This window comes from Natrix helvetica (assembly GCF_964273705.1).
Source record: "Natrix helvetica genome assembly, chromosome: Z".
Lineage (NCBI taxonomy): Eukaryota > Metazoa > Chordata > Lepidosauria > Squamata > Natricidae > Natrix > Natrix helvetica.
Window position 1 is genome coordinate 131,392,700 of NC_138554.1, and position 17,953 is coordinate 131,410,652.

The window sequence follows — 17,953 nt, forward strand, 5'->3', positions numbered from 1 at the left end:
TCAATATACTTTCTTGTCAATGACAGAAAAATGGTTGGTCATTGTTCTGATTTGTTTCTACCTGATGCAGTTGTATCCTCCTGAACTTTATGAAATCAGCAAAAATCAAAGAGGTGCTGCTACTTTCAGGAGTACCTGTATAAATGTTTGTAAATGTACTGTATTTATGAGGTATAATTATATATTTATGTGCACAGTGTAACTACATTTTATTTGTGCTAAATGTTTAGGTTTGCCTTTGCATCATAATTCTCCCTTTTTCTGTCAAGCATTTGAAAACAAGGTCACATGGTTATAATTTTCTTCAATAACCCTACCTTTTTCTACAGGTACAGAGCAGTTGTGGAAGGCAGCTGCAGAATCTCGGGAAAAGATGCACTTATTATAAGAACTGCTGCCATGTGAGCCAACCCCCACATTCACTCCTGGTAACAAGATGCTTCCCCACCCCCTTCATTTCCAGAGTGATGAGCAGTTCAAAAGGTCAAAAGGACAGTGATGGCTAACCTTTTTGTCATCATGTGCTGAAAGTTTGTGCGCGTGCCCGCACCCATAATGCAATGCAAGTGCAACCCTGGAAGGCCTCTTGCACCAAACTGGAAGCCGAAACAGGGAACAGGGGTGCTGCGCAAGCCCCCAAAATGCAATGTGAGTGCCCCCCCTGCGTATGCACCCTGCCTCCCACGAATGCTCAGCAGAGTCCCAAAGATCAGCTGGCTAGCGGGAGGTGCGCGCGAATGTACAGTGGAGCTGGGCTGTGGCGACAGCTGGCCTGCATGCGTGTCACCTGTGGCATGCGTGCCATATGTTCGCCATCATGGGTCTATGGAGATTCTCAATCATTCGGGTCATGGTTGTTTCAAAGTAGTTGGGTTTTTTCTTCTCCAAAAGGCAACCAAACTTCTTTGAAGAAAACTGAAGAAACACCAAGGAAATCCAGTTGCCTTTCAGAGAAGCGGAGGAAAAAACCCACACCTTTGGGACACAATCCAAAAGGCTCTGAAGAAAACAGGTCTGTCAAAATCAGAAAGAGAATTTCAGAATGACAATAGTGTTCTGAGCTGCAAGATATTCCTGCTCCATACTGAAAGGGGAACATTCTACTCTTAGTACAGAACAATTCTACAAGCATAAAGACTAGAACCAGAGGCTTTGCTGGAAAGATGATCTTCTTGCCAAAATGCTATATGTCCTATTAGGAATAAGAACTATCAAGGCAACTTAAAGTCAGTCGGTTTCTTTAGTATTGAGAAATTCTGCTGGAGCAATTTTCATCAATTTTAGCTATCATGCATTAAATGCCACTCTGATCTTTTGGTGAAAAAATGCAAAAAGAGAGATTCCATGACCTCAGTGTCTTACTTACCTGCAGAACAGCTGCTACATTAAGGTGAACTCAGTGGGGATTTGATGCATTTTGAGTAATTTTTAGAGCCAAAATCCTATCATTGCAGGCATTAATTACAAAATTGTAAAACATAATGGAAGTCCCTTTTTCTAAGAAAGTACGACTCCTAAAATAAACGAGTTAATTACTTACTTGAGTTATTTGCAAGGCTGCTCACGTTTACAAATAAACACAGTATCTGACATTTAGAAAGAATTTCAAAGTAGTGTCATGTACAACTGCATAGAACTAGCTGCTTGTTATTAAAAGAAGAATACTATGATTCTGTCACCTTCTCCAGAACAGTTACTAAGCTAATTGTAAGTTGAGGACTACCTGCATTCTTCTGAATGCAGGTAGTCCTCAACTTGCAATTAGCTTAGTAACTGTTCAAACTTACAGTGGCACTGAAGAAAGTGGCTTGTGGCCACTCCTCATACTTACAACTGTTGCAGCATCCTTTATTCACAAGATCAAAATTTGGGCACTTGGCAACCAATATTCACTTACTACAGTTGCAGTGTCCCGGGATTACCTGATTGCCATTTGCGATCTTCCCAGTTGGCTGTATGCTCAGTCATCTGAATCAGAGCGCAAACGTATGTGAAACCTTCTTAGGACTGTTGAAAGGATGACGTTGTAAACAGGGGATACGTGATGTCATATCCCTCTCTCTCTCTCTGTTGAGAGAGGGCTATATCAATTTTGATATAGAATAGAATTCTTTATTGGCCAAGTCTGATTGGACACACAAGGTATTTGTCTGCGATGCATAAGCTCTGTGTACATACAAGCAACAAGTGATGAGTCATGATCATAATCATAAAATATGTTCACCATAAATCATGAGATACAACATAAAATACAGTCATATAGATGGCCACATTGACTCCTCTTTCAAACCAGTGCTCCTCTCTGTCCAGAATGTGAACTTGGCTGTCTTCAAAGAGTGACCTTTGCCTTTCAGATGCAGATGGACTGCTGAATCCTGTCCTGATGAATTTGTTCTCCTATACCCACAGCCATGGGTCTGTGAAGTGATTGTTTTGTTTCCCCAATGTACAGATTACACATCTCACTGCATTGCACCACGTATATCACCATTGCTCTGTTTGTGTCTAGATGTTTTGTCCTTGGGGTGAACAAGCTACTGTCTTAATGTTTTCCTGGGTTTACAGTGCGATGTATGTTGTAGTGGCTGAAAATCCTCCGAAGCTTTTGCAATATTCCTGCAGCTTATGGAATGATGATGTTCCATTTGTTGTTCTCTTCTTTGTCTGTTACGAAGTCCTGCTGGATCTTTTTGTAGATTTATTGAAGGTCCAATTAGGGTTGTCATAAGTTCTGAAGGCTTCCTTGATGTGTTTCTATTCTTTCTCTTTTTACTGGAGATTTACAACCAACACAACATACATGCACACTTTAAACCCTGGAATACAATAAGACAAGAAGCTTGTCCACCCAAAGAGCAAAACAGCCTGACATAAACAGAGCAATGTGGTATATGCAGTGCAACACAGTGACTTATGTGCAGACTTGTGCATTGGGGAAATAAAACAACCACTTCACAAACCCATGGCACAACATAGGAGAACAAACACATGACAGGATTCAGGAGTTCATCTGCATCTGAAAGACAAAGGTCACTCTTTTAAAGACAGCAAAGTTCACATTTTGGACAGAGAGGATCAATGGCTTGAAACAGAAGTCAAAGAGCTAATCTATGTCAAAATTGAATAGCCCTCCCTCAACAGAGGGGGAGAGATGTGAGACCACCTATCTCCTGTTTACAATGCAGCTTTTTCAGCAGTTCCAAGAAGGTTCCACATCTGTTTACACTCTCGTTTAGGTGACTCTGAGGATACAGATAAACCCCCAAGTGGCCACAACAACACTCAAGAGAGCCAAGGACCAACCCTCAGAATGGTAATGACTGGATTACTACAAAGAATATAAATTCTTCCATTCCCTACCAGTTAGTTAGAACTGAAGAAGCTTCTTGGATGAGAAGTGAAATGTTTTCAAAAGAAAAAAAAACCACAAGAAAGTCCAATTGCCTTTTTGGGGGGGAGAAACTTCTTTGGGACACCCTCTGGTACTGTTTATACGCACTTCAGGCTGAAGATTTTTGACAGAATAATATATAGTTGCAACTGCAGAATATGAAAGTGTATGAGTTTGAATGCATGCATTACATTAGTATCTGTGTACCACAACATTTCCCATTTTAAAAAGTCTTGCTATTCTTATACCTGGAAAATAAGAAGGGGGGAACCATTTACCCTTCAGGTTAAAACTATCACATTTTGAATATAATAGCTGTCTATCTTTTTTAAAGCAGAGATAGAATGACCAGATATGTGTGGCTTGCAGAACTGAAAGATACAGGGATGTTGGGGGTATATATGGAGAGTCTGCTGCCATATTTTAAGTGGTAATAGGTTACCATTTTACCTTATGGCACCAATACTCTTATGTAGATAACAGATTTGCAATTATACCACATTTTAATTTTAGGGGAAAGAAGTACAATCAGCCACTTCTTTCCATTTTCTAATTTCGGAATTGCAGTCAGTGGTGGAACTATCCAAAGCAGGTTTCTTCCTGTTTTCTGCAAGAGAGACCAAAGTATAAAGAGACACTGAACTTTAAGAGGCAAAAAGCCACACACACCCGCCCCCCAAAATGTCAAGACACAAGTTTGTGGCAGCACTAAAAAGGGGAGATTTTTGAATATTGTGGTAAATAACAGCAAGCGAGATTACTATGTAGTTTTAAAAATTAATAAAAACCAATCCAGTCAATTGGTTTCCCTTCCAATTGAAGTTAAGTATGTGTATGTTTAAATGTGTACATCATTTGGGGGGGGGGGGATAACAAATGACATAACTGTATTTTTAAGTGTATAATTAGGTTTAAAATGATTTGAAAGTTTTCTAATGATTGATATAACCTGAATATAAAATGGTTAAAGTAGAATAGAGATTAGAATGTAAAAATAACCCAACTATCCAGTGGCCTAATGGGTGCATTTGGCAAGCTCATATACCTGGACTATGTAGATAGGCATAAGGCTTAGTTACTTGAAGAGCTACCTACTGTATCTCACAATCAATATGGCAAGGTTGGCATACTCCTGGTTCCTTCATTTAAGGAATGCCATCTGCAGCGCCTATCTTATGGAATAAGGTCCCTTGGAGATCTGAATGACCACTGTCCTGATGTTTTGAAGGGGCCTAAACACTCAGGTCTGTACTAGCGATGACTGACATCTCTTAATTTAGGCCATTCTCTTTCATTTCTTCCCTGTTTGTTATTCTGTCATCTCTATCTCTTTTTTTTCCTCCCTTGACTTTACTGTTTTTTATGTTTAAATCACTGGTAAACTACCCAGCATTGGCTGGAAGTTGGCATATACATTTAAATAATAATAAATGCAACATATTAGATATGAAAATGGAAATTGAAAGATTATAGGATAAGTCTGCCATGATGGTTCCAGTGGCTATTGCTACCTTGGCTGCCATACCAGAAATCCTGGCTGGCACTAAGAAAATATGCACATTAACAAAATTTCCATCTGCCAATTACAAAAGGCCACAATGCTTGGCTCTGCAGCTATATTGCGACATCCTAGGTTCTTGAGAAGAATTTTGTGCACGAAGCCTAACACCAGCTAAAAATGGCAACTCTGATTTCACATTGTTGTGTATATACAGTACATAATGACAGTGATATGTCCCTTTCCATCACTATTTCTCAGCTATAGTTCAGAAGCTTCTAAACGACCATCAATATCAGCACTCACTGATAATCTAATCAATGCAACGAATCTGTGGTGTTCCATTTTTAATTGGGCTCCTATTACTATAATTACTAGCAGCGACTTCTCCAATTTCAGAATGAAAAAAAAAATCTTTATATCGGTCGGTCTTGAATCTCTCTACATTTAATTTCATAACTTTGAATTCTAATATTATGATCCAAGGAAAAAAGCTTCTATTGATATGATCTGTCACTGGATGCATTTAGGAAACCTCACCCTCTTTTCAGGTTTGTCTTGCACACTTTCATATGTGTACATTCCAGAAGACCAATTGCACTTTTTAATCAGAAAAACGATCGCCCTTTTTTCCCAGCTCCATGCAACATCCATATAAACTACTATTTTTGCTTACTATTCTCTCCCACTCTTTTGATTTATATCACAGCTGTCTCCAACCATTCCAGCTTTGCGGACTGGCAGGGGGTGGGCGGGGGAGAGAGAGGGATGGTTCTGCACAAGCGGCAGGACAACGCACGGCTCCATTTGCACAAGTGGTGGGCGTGGGCGCTCTCCCGCTGTGCATGCAAGCAGAGCTACGCGTACATCTGCGCTCATCCACTGCTTCCACATTCCCAGTTCTGAACTGGCTGTGGCCCAATGGTAGGCTACAGCCCAGGGGGACCCCTGTTACATCGCATTTCCTGGTGTAAAAACAATACAATATACATTCAATGGAAATTACAGTATATCTTAAGTCTAGAATTCTAAGCTTTTCTAGGTCTAGGTGGTGAGAAATGTTTATGTTTTTGCTAAAGGAGCAAAAAAATGGCATTGCTCTTCTGGACCTTAACCATATGCAATTACTTACCCGGTATTCACTGCAACTTTCTTTTGTAATTACAGTTAAATATCAAATGTTCACTATTTCTACTAAATAATTATCCTAAGGAGTGTGCTTTTACACTACTTAACATTTGAGCCTGCATGTTGTAGCTCCATCAGTTCAATGTGGCCATTTAAGATCATAATAAAGCTTAATGTCCACCCATACTGTGATTTGTAGGGGAGAGAGTCATATCATTAGTGACATATATCTTTGTGCCTAGCTTTCCCTTCGAAGTTAGTTGGGGAAAAGCTACAAATGGGTGTTGGATAGACTATTCTGTATCTGAGCTTCCGAGAATGACCCCGACAGGACAGATCACAACAGTAAGAGAGACATGCCTGGTAACTTACCCCTCCTGATAATTTTATCACCCTGACTTTGGTGCCGATATGGGGCCCATCGCCACTCCCACTGTTTGCCCGCTGCATGACAGTCCTTTTCATCCCAGGCTTCACCTCCTGAGGCTGGCCTTGCGCCAGTGCCACCCGACTAATCGGGGGCAAGTTCACCTGAGCAGCAGCAGGAGACTTCACTTGCAAAGTTTTATAGGGCAGCTGGAGCTCGCTTTCAGGCACTGTCCTAGCCTGCCGTAGTTGCTTTATGGTTTTTATTTGCTGTCCTTGAAATTGTGCGCCATCTCCAGCCTGGAGAACGTTTGCAGGCTTAGGAAGAACAGTCGGGGAGCCTGGAATGGCCAGCTCTTGTTTTTTAACCATGAGTCTATATTTCACATTTTGGCGGGGCTGAGCACCAGGAAGAGAAAGCAATGGGTTTCCATTGGTGGGCAGCTGTGGAGGGTCTTCTTCCTCCTGTTGGCCTGCAGAGCCTTGTGGTTGCTGCTGCTGTGCCAGCCTTTCCAGCAGTTCTTTTTTTCGGGCCCCAGCTTGAAGCTGCCGCCTGAGCTCCTTTTGTTTCAAGATCTCTTCTCTCAGGCGTTTCTGCTCTTCAATCTTCAAGCGGTACTGCCTGGTTTCTTCATCTTCATCGGGAAACTGCAGGATAGCCACAAAAAGAAAGTTATGTCTGGTAAATATATAAAGATGTGTGTGTGTGTGTGTGTGTGTGTGTGTGTGTGTGTGTTGTATTTGTGCTGATAAATAAATAAAGGGAGACTAGTATAGATCTATTTCAAGCTATTTAGCTCTCATCAGCTAGCCATACCCTTACTGGGATTCAAACCTGGGCTGTATTACATATTAGGCAGATGTCTTAGCCACTAAGCTATATCTATATCCAACTTTGCCCCCTTCTCCTCCCCCCCCCCCCGGCCCCCCAAAAGTGACACTTGTTAAAAAAGATGGCGGGCTTTCCCAGTGGTATTCTTAAATTAACTGAAATGCCCTGTCTTTAATGACAAAGCTGCTAACAAAGGCTAACGAGCAATTAATCAAACAAGCAACGAGGTGTGTGTGTATGTGTGTGTGTGTGTGTGTATATATATATATATATATATATATATATATATATATATATATATATATATATATATATATATATATATATATACACATACACATGCATACATACATACATACAAACAACACACACACACACACACACACTCTCTTACTTTGAATTTTTTAAATACAGTAAATCAGAAAGCTGAAACTGAAGCCTTCCAAATCGGAACTCATTTAGAAGTTGCTAAAACTAATTAAACTATTAATATAATTCAAGAACTCAAATATTGTTTCAAATGGGAGCAGTAACAATAAGAGGCAGCCCACTGTGTCACACAGGTTTTATCTTGCTCTTTTCTGACAAACTAACAAAAGGTAGGATGGTAAATGACCTGAAAGGCCCTGATTAGAACTATTGATTTTTCTTACAGAATTTTCAGCCTGATCTGAAACTCATTTGTCACACAATAATTGGTTATAATGAACAGCGCAAGTCAATCTCTCTGACCTTGAACTCATGCACTCTCTTCAGAATTAAAATGTTGCCAAACGCAATGTTGGAATATTAATGGAATATCAGGAATGGCTTTAATATTCCAGGCTTAAGCTTTATAGAAAGTATTGCGGCCTTTGTGTGCCTAATAATCTCTCCAGTAACCTTAAAACTCCAGCAGGATATATATCCTTATTCAAAGCTACTGGGAAATTAACAGTAAAAAAAAGAAATTCGTTTTGTTTTTTTAATTTGCAGTTTCAACATACTTTAATAATGTGAATTGCTGCTTTTCAAATGGACCAGCAGACAGAAAGCTACAACCATAAATTTGATAATAGATTTAGCTGCTTAGATTTATTATCTATATAACATTTCCAATAAAAAATATTGATGCTAAATACTGTTAAGAAAATTATGTGTTCTGAAAGCAGTTACAAGAAAATGAAAAAAACCCTGAGAATACCATAATATTAATATTAATATAATTAATGTAATAATCACTAACTGAAATTTATTTATTTATTTATTTATTTTACCGTGCTTCTAGACCGCCCCCTCTCCCAAAAGGGACTCGGGGCGGTGTACAGTCCATGTAAAGAGTATATCAAAATACAATAAATAGAATTAAATATGTACAGTTAAATATGGAGGAGGATAAAAATGGAATTAAAAGAACTGTACAGAGCCAGTATATATAAATATAATTTTAAACCCATAAGACACACACAAATTAAATTAAAAACAATACCCCTAAAATAACCAGTTAATAGTACATTTACCAGGAGGAACAGTTGTAATTATGCCAGGCCTGCTATTCGGAACAGGTGAGCTATTGTGAAATTGTGACTATTCTTTTCTAACTTATGTAAAAATCATTAAAGTTCACTGCTTCCTATAAACTAATCCTTAATTTTGTGCAGTTACCTTTCAAAGTTACAATACCTCCGAACACTTACAACCACCGCAGTATCCCCATAATCACATGATCAAAATTCGGGCACTTGACAATTGGCATGTATTTACGAAGGCTGCAGCATTCTGGGGTCACGTGATTGACGTCTGCAACCTTCCTAGCCATCAAAGTCAATGGGGGAAATCTGGATTCACTTAACAACCTTCCGATTCACTTACCAATTACAGTGATTTGCTTAACAACCATGGCAAAAAAAAAGGGTCATAAAATTGGGTGCAACTGACTTAACAACTGCTTTGCTTAACAACAGAAATTCTAGTGCCAACTGTGGCCATGAGTCGAGGACTACCTGTACCAAATTCTCCCACCCTGCATATGCTTAACCATTCCACCCATTTCTCTTGCCTACTTGGGAAACTCCAATACAGTTTTAGAATAATTAAATAAGTAAACACCCTGAGCAGAGTGGCAGTTGGTCTTACCTGAACTGCTAGTTTCGGGGCTGGGACAGGAGGCTCCAGTGGATGATATTAACATGCCCAATTGGCCACGAGACTGGGATGAAGCTGAAGCCACACCTCTGTGCTCCAACCTTTACTTTCAGTTTCATCGAAGTGAGCTCCCCCGAGACATGAAAACAAGGCACAAAGGAGAACTCCCACCACCCCAGCTAGACTAACCACCTTAGGGCGGGAACCTCAGGTAAGACCAACTGCCATTTTCCGGGGCAAGGGACAGGAGGCTCCAGTGGATGGGACCTACCAAAGCTAAGTCCCATGGGCGGGGAACTAACGATCTGTAATGACCTGCTGTAGCACCCTGCGCCCAAACGCCGCATCAGCCGATGTGAAGGTGTTCAACCTGTAATACTGAATAAACGGCAATGGGGAAGCCCACATAGCCGCTCTGCAAATGTCACCTATCGGCGCCTGGGAGGTCCAAGCCGCCAAGGTGGCAGTGCTCGTCGAATGTGCCGTAATACCGGTCAACACAGGCAACTTCTGGGACTCATATGCCAGGGTAATAGCTAAGTGGATCCACCGGCTAATGGTGGAAGACGTCACCCTCTTACCCAGCGACGAAGGTTGGAAAGATAAGAAGAGCGCCTCCGACCTCCGGAAGGAAGCCGTCCGCTTCAAATAAATTTGCAGGGCCCATTGGACATCCAACCGGTGCCACTGCTGTTCATGTTCCCTAACTGGATCCGGACAAAAATCCGGAAGTACAACCTCCTGGGAAGGATGAAAAATAGAATTCTCCTTTGGCATAAAAACCGGATCTAACCTCAACACAACCCTATTGCTGTGGAACACGCACAAATCCTCCCTGGAGGAAAGTGCCCCCAACTCTGACACTCATCTAGCCGACATGATAGCCACTAAAAACACCACCTTAAGGGTTAGGAGCTTCAGGCTAACAGTCCTCAACAGCTCAAAGGGTTCATCCATGACAGCCCGCAACACAGTAGTGAGATTCCACGTGGGGAACCTATGGACCATTGGAGAGTGCAAGTTGGAGACCCCCCGAAGAAACCTCTTAACAACGGGTAGTTGGGTAAGGAAACCAGGCCATTGCCTGGGAGAACTGTAGCAAGGGCAGCCAGCTGCCTACACACAGTGCCCCAGGAGAGCCCCTTATCCAACCCATCCTGGACGAAGTCCAGGACTTGTGGAACTGAGGCCCTGGTGGGCACCACCTGGTTTGCCTGACACCAGGCCACGAAGGAAATCCAGGTGGAGTCATAGATCCTCGTAGTAGATTGTCTGCACGAGGCCTCTATGGTTCTAATCACTCGCAGCGCCTCCCTTAGGCATTCCCACTCCATCTCCACATGGCTAGTTGCAGCCAGTGTGGCTCCGGATGCACTAGCTTCCCCTGGTGCAATGCTATCTCCCCCTCTGGGATCCTCCATGGAGGCCGGACCGACAGAGCCATGAGATCCACAAACCAGGCCTTCTTCGGCCAGTGAGGTGTCACTAGGATCAGCTCCGCCTGTTCCCTGACTAGTTTCTGAACTACGCTGGGAATGAGGGGGAAGGGAGGAAAAGTGTACAGTAGCCCGTCCGGCCACCTTGTGCACCTTGTTCCCTGAAAGGGAATCTATAACAGCCCCCAAATGAAGCTTCAGCTTCATCCCAGTCTCGTGGCCAAATGAGCGTGTTAATACCATCCACTGGAGCCTCCTGTCCCTCGCTCCAGAAAAATTCCAATTTGAAAGGTTCCACCAGTGGTGAAATTCAAATTTTTTTATTACTGGTTCTGTGGGCGTGGCTTGGTAGGCGTGGTGTGGCATGGTGGGCGTGGCAGGGGAAGGATACTGCAAAATATCCATTCCCACCTCACTCTGGGACCAGCCAGAAGTAACATTTGCTGGTTCTCCAAACTACTCAAAATTTCCGCTACCGGTTCTCCAGAACCTGCTGGATTTCACACCAGGGTTCTACCCTTTACTGGAGTGGCTCAGCGGTTAAGATGTTGGGCTTGTTATCTGGAAAGCCAACAGCCTAGTTCACGACCCAAGCACTGTGTGCTGCAATGATCTTGCCCCAGATCCCACCAACTTAGCAACTGCATGCCTATTTCGAAAGCATGCAAATGCAAATAGATAAATAGGCACCACTTTGACAGGAAAAGTTACAGTGTTCTGTATTTTCATGCAGGCTCCCTCGGCTGAGAATTGGAGATGAGCATGGTCCCCTTGAATGGGGTCATGACCTTTAGCCCTTTGCTACATTTTCCCAAAGCATCATTCCCAGAAATTCAGAGCCCTGGCACAGTAGGTCCTGAACCTAAAATTTAGATCTTTATATTTGCAGCATCAGATTTCCTCCAAGTAACTGATCCAAATAACCCTAACCCTATCAGCATAAAAAATAAGGCTAAGGTTAAATGCTTTACTTCCAAAGATGACAGTGGGTATTGTTACTGTATAGCCTATATAAAACCTAAGCAACCATTAGTCAGAAAAGATTTAAGTGGTTAACATTTATAGCAAAATTACACAGTCATGGGATCCCTGAAATGTGTTTTCCAGCATAACTCTGGAACGCCTAGAGCAATTTCAACCAAACTTGGTACACAGATGACTTACCCTCTGGAGAAAAATACTGTGGGGGTAAGGCACTCCTAACCCCCCCCCCCCGGTGTGTGTTCTGTTAAGATACAACCTGTTGTGCCTTAAAATGGCTTCTACTGTGCAGCGCAGTGGAGTTGCCAAAGTAATGGCTTCACAGTACTCCACAAGGGGGCTCCCTCTGGTAAGGGGGAAAATCCAACATTAGAAATTACGTTTGGTCTGGACATTTTCCCCCTATAAATAAATACCCAAACAACGCCCGGTTATCAGCTAGTATTAAATAAATTAGAAGGGGGAATAATTAAAAACATGATGTATAACAGATCATTTAGTGACAGTTCAAAGTTACAATGACACTGAAAAAAGGGACACGACCATTTTTCACATTTAAAACTGTTGCTTTAAGCATCCCCATGATCAAAATTCAGACACTTGGCAACTGACTCATGTTTATGACAGTTGCAGTATCCTGGAGTCATGTGATCACCTTCTGACAAGCAAAGTCAATGGGAAAGGCAGATTCACTTAACAATGTTACTAACTTAACCATTTCAGTGATTCATTGAACAACAGTGGCAAGAAAGGTCATAAAATGGGGCAGAACTCACTTAACAAATGTTTTACTGAGCAACATTAACTTTGGGCTCAATTGTAGTCGTAACTTGAGGACTACCTGTAATACTTTTAATGAAATGTTCAATAAAAGCAGACTTGCTTCTTGCTCTTACCTCACTCAATCCACTCCCCAGTTTACTGCTCAAAGGAAAGTGTCATAATCTGGAAAGGTGTAGCTGCTTAAACACGAGTGTCCTCTGCTTCCATAGGAAGGCTTATATCTCCCTTGTATGAATACCTAGGGGATTCTGGGAGTTGAAGTCTACAGCTCTTAAAGCTGCAAAGACCACTAAATAGAACAACATCTTTCCTGCTGCAAAGATTAAATCAGGAAGGAATTCTGTTTCACTCCATTATATTATATTTAAATACTCCATATTACCAAAAAAAAAAAAAAAACCCTCAGAGAGCTAAATATTTAAGTGCAGCTACAATATAGTGAAATATCAACAGCTGTCACTTTCTGATATCTGCTCACTTTTTATGTATTAGCAAAAATGTCTGCTTTTAGGTTAAGCGGGATTTATTTTCCCTGTCATGTGACTTAGAGAATGTTTTTATTTAGAAACTCAAACACACACAGGCAAAACGGAAAGCTCCACAGAAACTGTTTCGCTACTGCATCTATCGAATTGAAATACAGGTAGACTTCATCTTACAATCATTAGTTTAGGGACCGTTAGAAGTTATAACGACACTGAAAAACGTGAGTTATCATCATCAGCTTTCACACTTAACGACCATTGTAGCATCCCCATCATGATGAAATCAAAATTCAGGTGCTTGGTAAAGTGGCATGAATTTACGAAGAGTTGTGTGAACTGTCCCGAGATCGTGTGACCTCCATTTGTAATTTTCCCAGCCAGCTTCCAACAAGCAAAGTCAATGGGGGAAGCCAGATTTGGTTAATGACCACATCATTCACTTAACAACTGAGGCCAAAGGATCATAAAATGGGGCAAAACTCACTTAACAACTGCCTTGCTTAGCCACTGAAATTTGTAGTGGAAAACCTGAGATTAGGTCAGCCTCCTTTGTGGCTGCACCTGCCCTGTGGAAATGTACCCACAACAGATCCCAATGCCCCCAACCTGTTTTTTTGTAGGGTTCTGAAGACCTGGCTGTTCATCCAGGTTTTAGGGAAGGGTGAAGTGATCGGATGAGATTACATGGTGTTGGGGATACGATTCTGATTTCCAGGTTTGCAATTGAGACATGGATTTATACCATTTTGATTGTTCTAATGCTTTGCACTGCTGTGATAGGACTGTACACCACTCGGAGTCACGGCTATCTGTCCATCAAGCAAAAGATGGAAAGAGTGGAGAAGTATGCCACTGGAAAGACTGGTAGAAGGAGTTTTCCTTCGCTTCCATTTGCAATGCAACAGGGCACTTCAGGCTGCATATTTTAGGCATGTGCAAAACAGCAATCAGGTTTTTTATGCAGGCGCAACAGCAATATCACATAGACTTATATACCGTTTCACTGTGCTTTACAGTCCTAAGCGGTTTACAGAATCAGCATATTGCCCCCAATAATCTGGGCCCTCATTTTACCCACCTCAGAAGGATGGAAGGCTGAATCAGCCATGAGCATGGTGAGATTCGAACTGCCAAATTGCAGGCAGCCAGCAGGCAGCAGAAGTAGCTTGCAATACTACACTCTAACCACTACGCCACCGCAGTGACCTTTCAGATTTAACAGACATTGGGGATTAACGAACATCTCTTCTGTCTGAGTGATCTGTTAAATCAAAATTTAGTTTCTGAAGATAAAAAAAGAACGCATTTTTGGCAGAATAAAACTGGAACATGAGTACAGAAGAGTACTGAAATGCAAACATTCTTTTGGTCAAAATCGCTGTTGAAACAAAGATGGGTACCCAATGTACCAAAGCCTCTGCTAGAGGGGGACCCTTACCTCTGGTTCAGATTTGGCCTCCACTTTGGGCTGAGTCGCAGGAGTAACTGTTTTGGGCTTGGACTCCATCTTTTCCGGTTGGTTCTTGACACCTGTAAGTGGTCTCATAGCAACGGTAGCGCTAGAAACCGGTTTTGCTGGGACAGAAGGAGCTGGAGTTCGTCGGTTGTTGTTAGCAGTCTCAATCGCATGCAAAGGTGCTATTGGCAGTTCCCGCAAATTACTATTCCTTGAGGCAGATGATTGGGGCTGCTGGTTCGGGCGTTTCACAATGCTTTGTGTTGGTGTGTTCTGAAACAAACAAAAAAATCTTATCCTGTAAAGATGTAAAGGTCTCGTCCTCTATCAAGTCAAATTTCAGGGTTCTTCAATGGAGAAGAACTGATAAAACAGGTGATATAACCTTCTCCCTCTAGCAAGAAAAGCTGAGAGGTCTAAATTCCTGTTAAACACAGCTCTCCTACAACAACACCCCGCTCCTACCCTGAGATTAAGTAGCCAGAAAGGACTTCGTTGGAGGCATTTCATTTCAAGGCCTGTGTGGAGGAAAGAAAAGACTGCCCTGCTCCAAGTAATATGGAACAAGAAGCTTCGAGAACTCAGAAAATAATCAATGGCACGAAGAATTCCAGAATCTGTTGTAAGTAACAAGTTGGATTGAGTTATAAGTTTTGATTTTAGTTTCAGTGTGCCCGAATCCTAGTCTTGTTAGTTTCACAACCATACAGGTAGCCCTCGACTTACAGCAGTTTGTTTAGTGACTATTCAAAGTTAGAACGGCACTGGAAAAAGGTGACTTATGATTGTTTTCCACACTTACAGCCATTGCAGCATCTTCATGGTCACATGATCAAAATTCAATTGCTTCGTAATTGGTTCCTGTTTATGAGTGTCCTGATGTCATGTCATCATCACCTTTGGCCATCTTCTGACAAGCAAAGTCAATGAGGAACCCAGATTCACTTAACAACCATGTTACTAACTGAACAACTGCAGCGATTCATTTAGCAAACGTAACAAGAAAGGTCGTAGCACAGGGCAAAACTCACTCAACAACTGTCTCGCGTAGCAACATAAACTGTGGTCTCAGTTGTGGTTGTAAGTCGAGGACTACCTGTAATTCCAATAAGCTTAGTCTTCATTTCAGATGACCGTACCTTACTATTATTTTGTTAATCCATACTATTGTTTTCTGATGCTCAACCCTACTTCTCTTTGCTACTATGTGTTCTCTAATAATACTGTAAGTATCTGGGTGCCAATTTGTGTCTTGGGAATTATAATGTGGTACAAGCCCTTTTAGACAGACTAACAGCTTTGTAAATTGCAAGCTGCTAGTTTTAAAGTGCCTTTTTATTTTCTTTTATTATTAGAAAGAAAAAAACATTTCTTTCAGCCTTATTCGTGGCTCCCTGGGGGATGGGGCTATAATAAATACCATTCATTCCAGGCTATCCATAGTTGAGTAGCACAGGCCCAGTGGTGGGATAATTGAGAAACTCTTTATACCTCCTGATATTGAGCTCATAATCCATGGTAATGGCAGACAATCTATAGCCCTTTATAAACTACTGTTTCTCCCCAAAAATAAGACGCATTAGTGCTTATTTTCTAATTAGGTCTTATTTTCAGGGAAATAAAGTACTAAATGTGTCCGTCTGGCTGATGAACTTAACTGGGGCTTATTTTTGGGGTAGGGCTTATATTATAAGCATCCTGGAAAAAATATGGTAGGGCTTATTTTCTGGTTGGCTCTTATTTTATCTGGAACACAGGACTTATCCCCAGCTCCTGGCACCTTACACTTGGGAGTCCAATCAACGCAAAGACAAGTTCTTACCTATATTGTGGTAGCTTGACTCCATCTAATCTACTAGGTCAACAGATGAGTGAATGGAGTCATATTAAAGTACACTTCACAGGGGATGTAGGAGGAGGTGTGGAATGAGGGGAGAAAGGAAAACAGATGGGATGCAAGTACCTCCAGAGTACTTTCTAGGGGTTAAGAGAGAGGGCATGGGCCAATGGGCCTTCTTGGTTCTTTCCTGTTCTACAGGGATAACTGGAGAACTCTTTCAGCCTAATTTTGAGGGAAATAATTTATCATGTATAACCTCTATACTGCGTAGTCTGGGTATCAGAGAGATCAATAGTGCTCTCCAGGTTCCCTCTATTAAACCTTGTCATTGTGTGGGACTAAGGAAGTATACCTTCTGTACTGTGGTCCCCATCCTTTGGAATAGCATCTCCCCCAAAGATAAGGATAGCCCCCTCTCCTAGGCTTCTGGAAAGCTTTGAAAATCTGGGTTTGTTCTCAAGACCAAGGTTTATGTTTATTGAAACCATCATGGCAGGTTTATTTGTCTAAGGCCCCTGTTTTGTTTTGCTGTTTGTTGGTTTATTTTAGCCTGGGCTGTCCATGCAATTTGATGGGGTTTTAAAAGTATTTTTATTGTTTTACCCCCTACATCCATAACACATTAAAGCTGGGTGGCCAATAAATTTAAATAATTGAATAAAACTGTTGGACAGCCCCTGTTCCCACAACCGCCCAGAAGAAAGGCTGGATATAAATGTTCCAAATAAAAATGTTTCAGATTCCAGCCACCTATCATCTGTTGGGGCAGAACTGATAGAATACAGGCACAGGGACCGGTCAGGGGCAATCAGCAGGAATGCTAAGAACTCACACCTTTTTCCAAGGTGATGGTTCAGGTCTTGCCCCTGCCCAATAAGAGCCCGTGTTTGTTTCTATATGGAAAGGACACTTACATGCCTGGCCTTTACCAGACTTTGCCGTTGTTGGTATGGCATCCGGTTACCGCTTGGCTGTGGAGTCTGTAGGCGTGGCCTGAACTGGGATGGGGCCACCGGAATCAGAGGCTGGGGAGGCACAGGCAGCAAGTGCTGCTGCTGCTGCTGCTGGTTAGACTGGTGCGGCTGATGGTGAGGCTGGGATGGTTGGGACGGCTGTGGATGCTGTGGTGATGGCTGTGGCTGCAAAGGAGGGTGCAAAGGGCCCTGTACATTTGAAAACATGGCAGGTATGAAGTCACATTTGCTCCCTGATTGCTAAGCAACTTATAATCATAACTGAACAAGGAAAAAGCTCTTAACAGAAACTAAGGTTTTTTTCATCTTAGACTCCAGTGGAAAGTACCATCTGACTGAGACTTTTAAAATCAAATATATATGTTTCCCTAGGATTAGACAGCAGCAGAAGCTGCGTAATCCAGGGGGGGGAAAGACACTACAGATAGTCCTTGACTTACAACCACTTGTTTAGTGACCATTCGGAGGCACTGGAAAAAAAGGTGACTCATGACTGGTTCCCACACTTACAACCGTCACAGCATCTCCACGGCCATGTGATCAGAATTCAGGTGCTTGGCAACCGGCATGTGCTTATGACAGTTGCAACATCCTGGGGTCAATGTGATTGCCATTTGTGACCTTCCCAGCCGGCTTCTGACAAGCGAAGCCAATGGAGG

At 42.1% G+C, this 17,953-nt stretch overlaps 1 protein-coding gene across 6 annotated transcripts in view; it reads right to left on the minus strand.

Annotated features, from left to right (window-relative positions):
- RBM33 (RNA binding motif protein 33) overlaps positions 1-17,953 on the minus strand; it is a 127,124-nt gene that overhangs the window by 49,623 nt on the left and 59,548 nt on the right. For 5 of the 6 annotated variants that reach the window (XM_081932658.1, XM_081932655.1, XM_081932657.1 and 2 more), the window contains 3 exons: positions 17,235-17,483; positions 14,463-14,753; positions 6,390-7,031 (listed from right to left, as the gene is read on the minus strand). In XM_081932658.1, coding sequence (XP_081788784.1) covers positions 6,390-7,031; positions 14,463-14,753; positions 17,235-17,483 — 1,182 coding nt within the window. The remainder of the gene's footprint in view (positions 1-6,389; positions 7,032-14,462; positions 14,754-17,234; positions 17,484-17,953) is intronic. The other variant, XM_081932659.1, reaches the window with a different exon arrangement.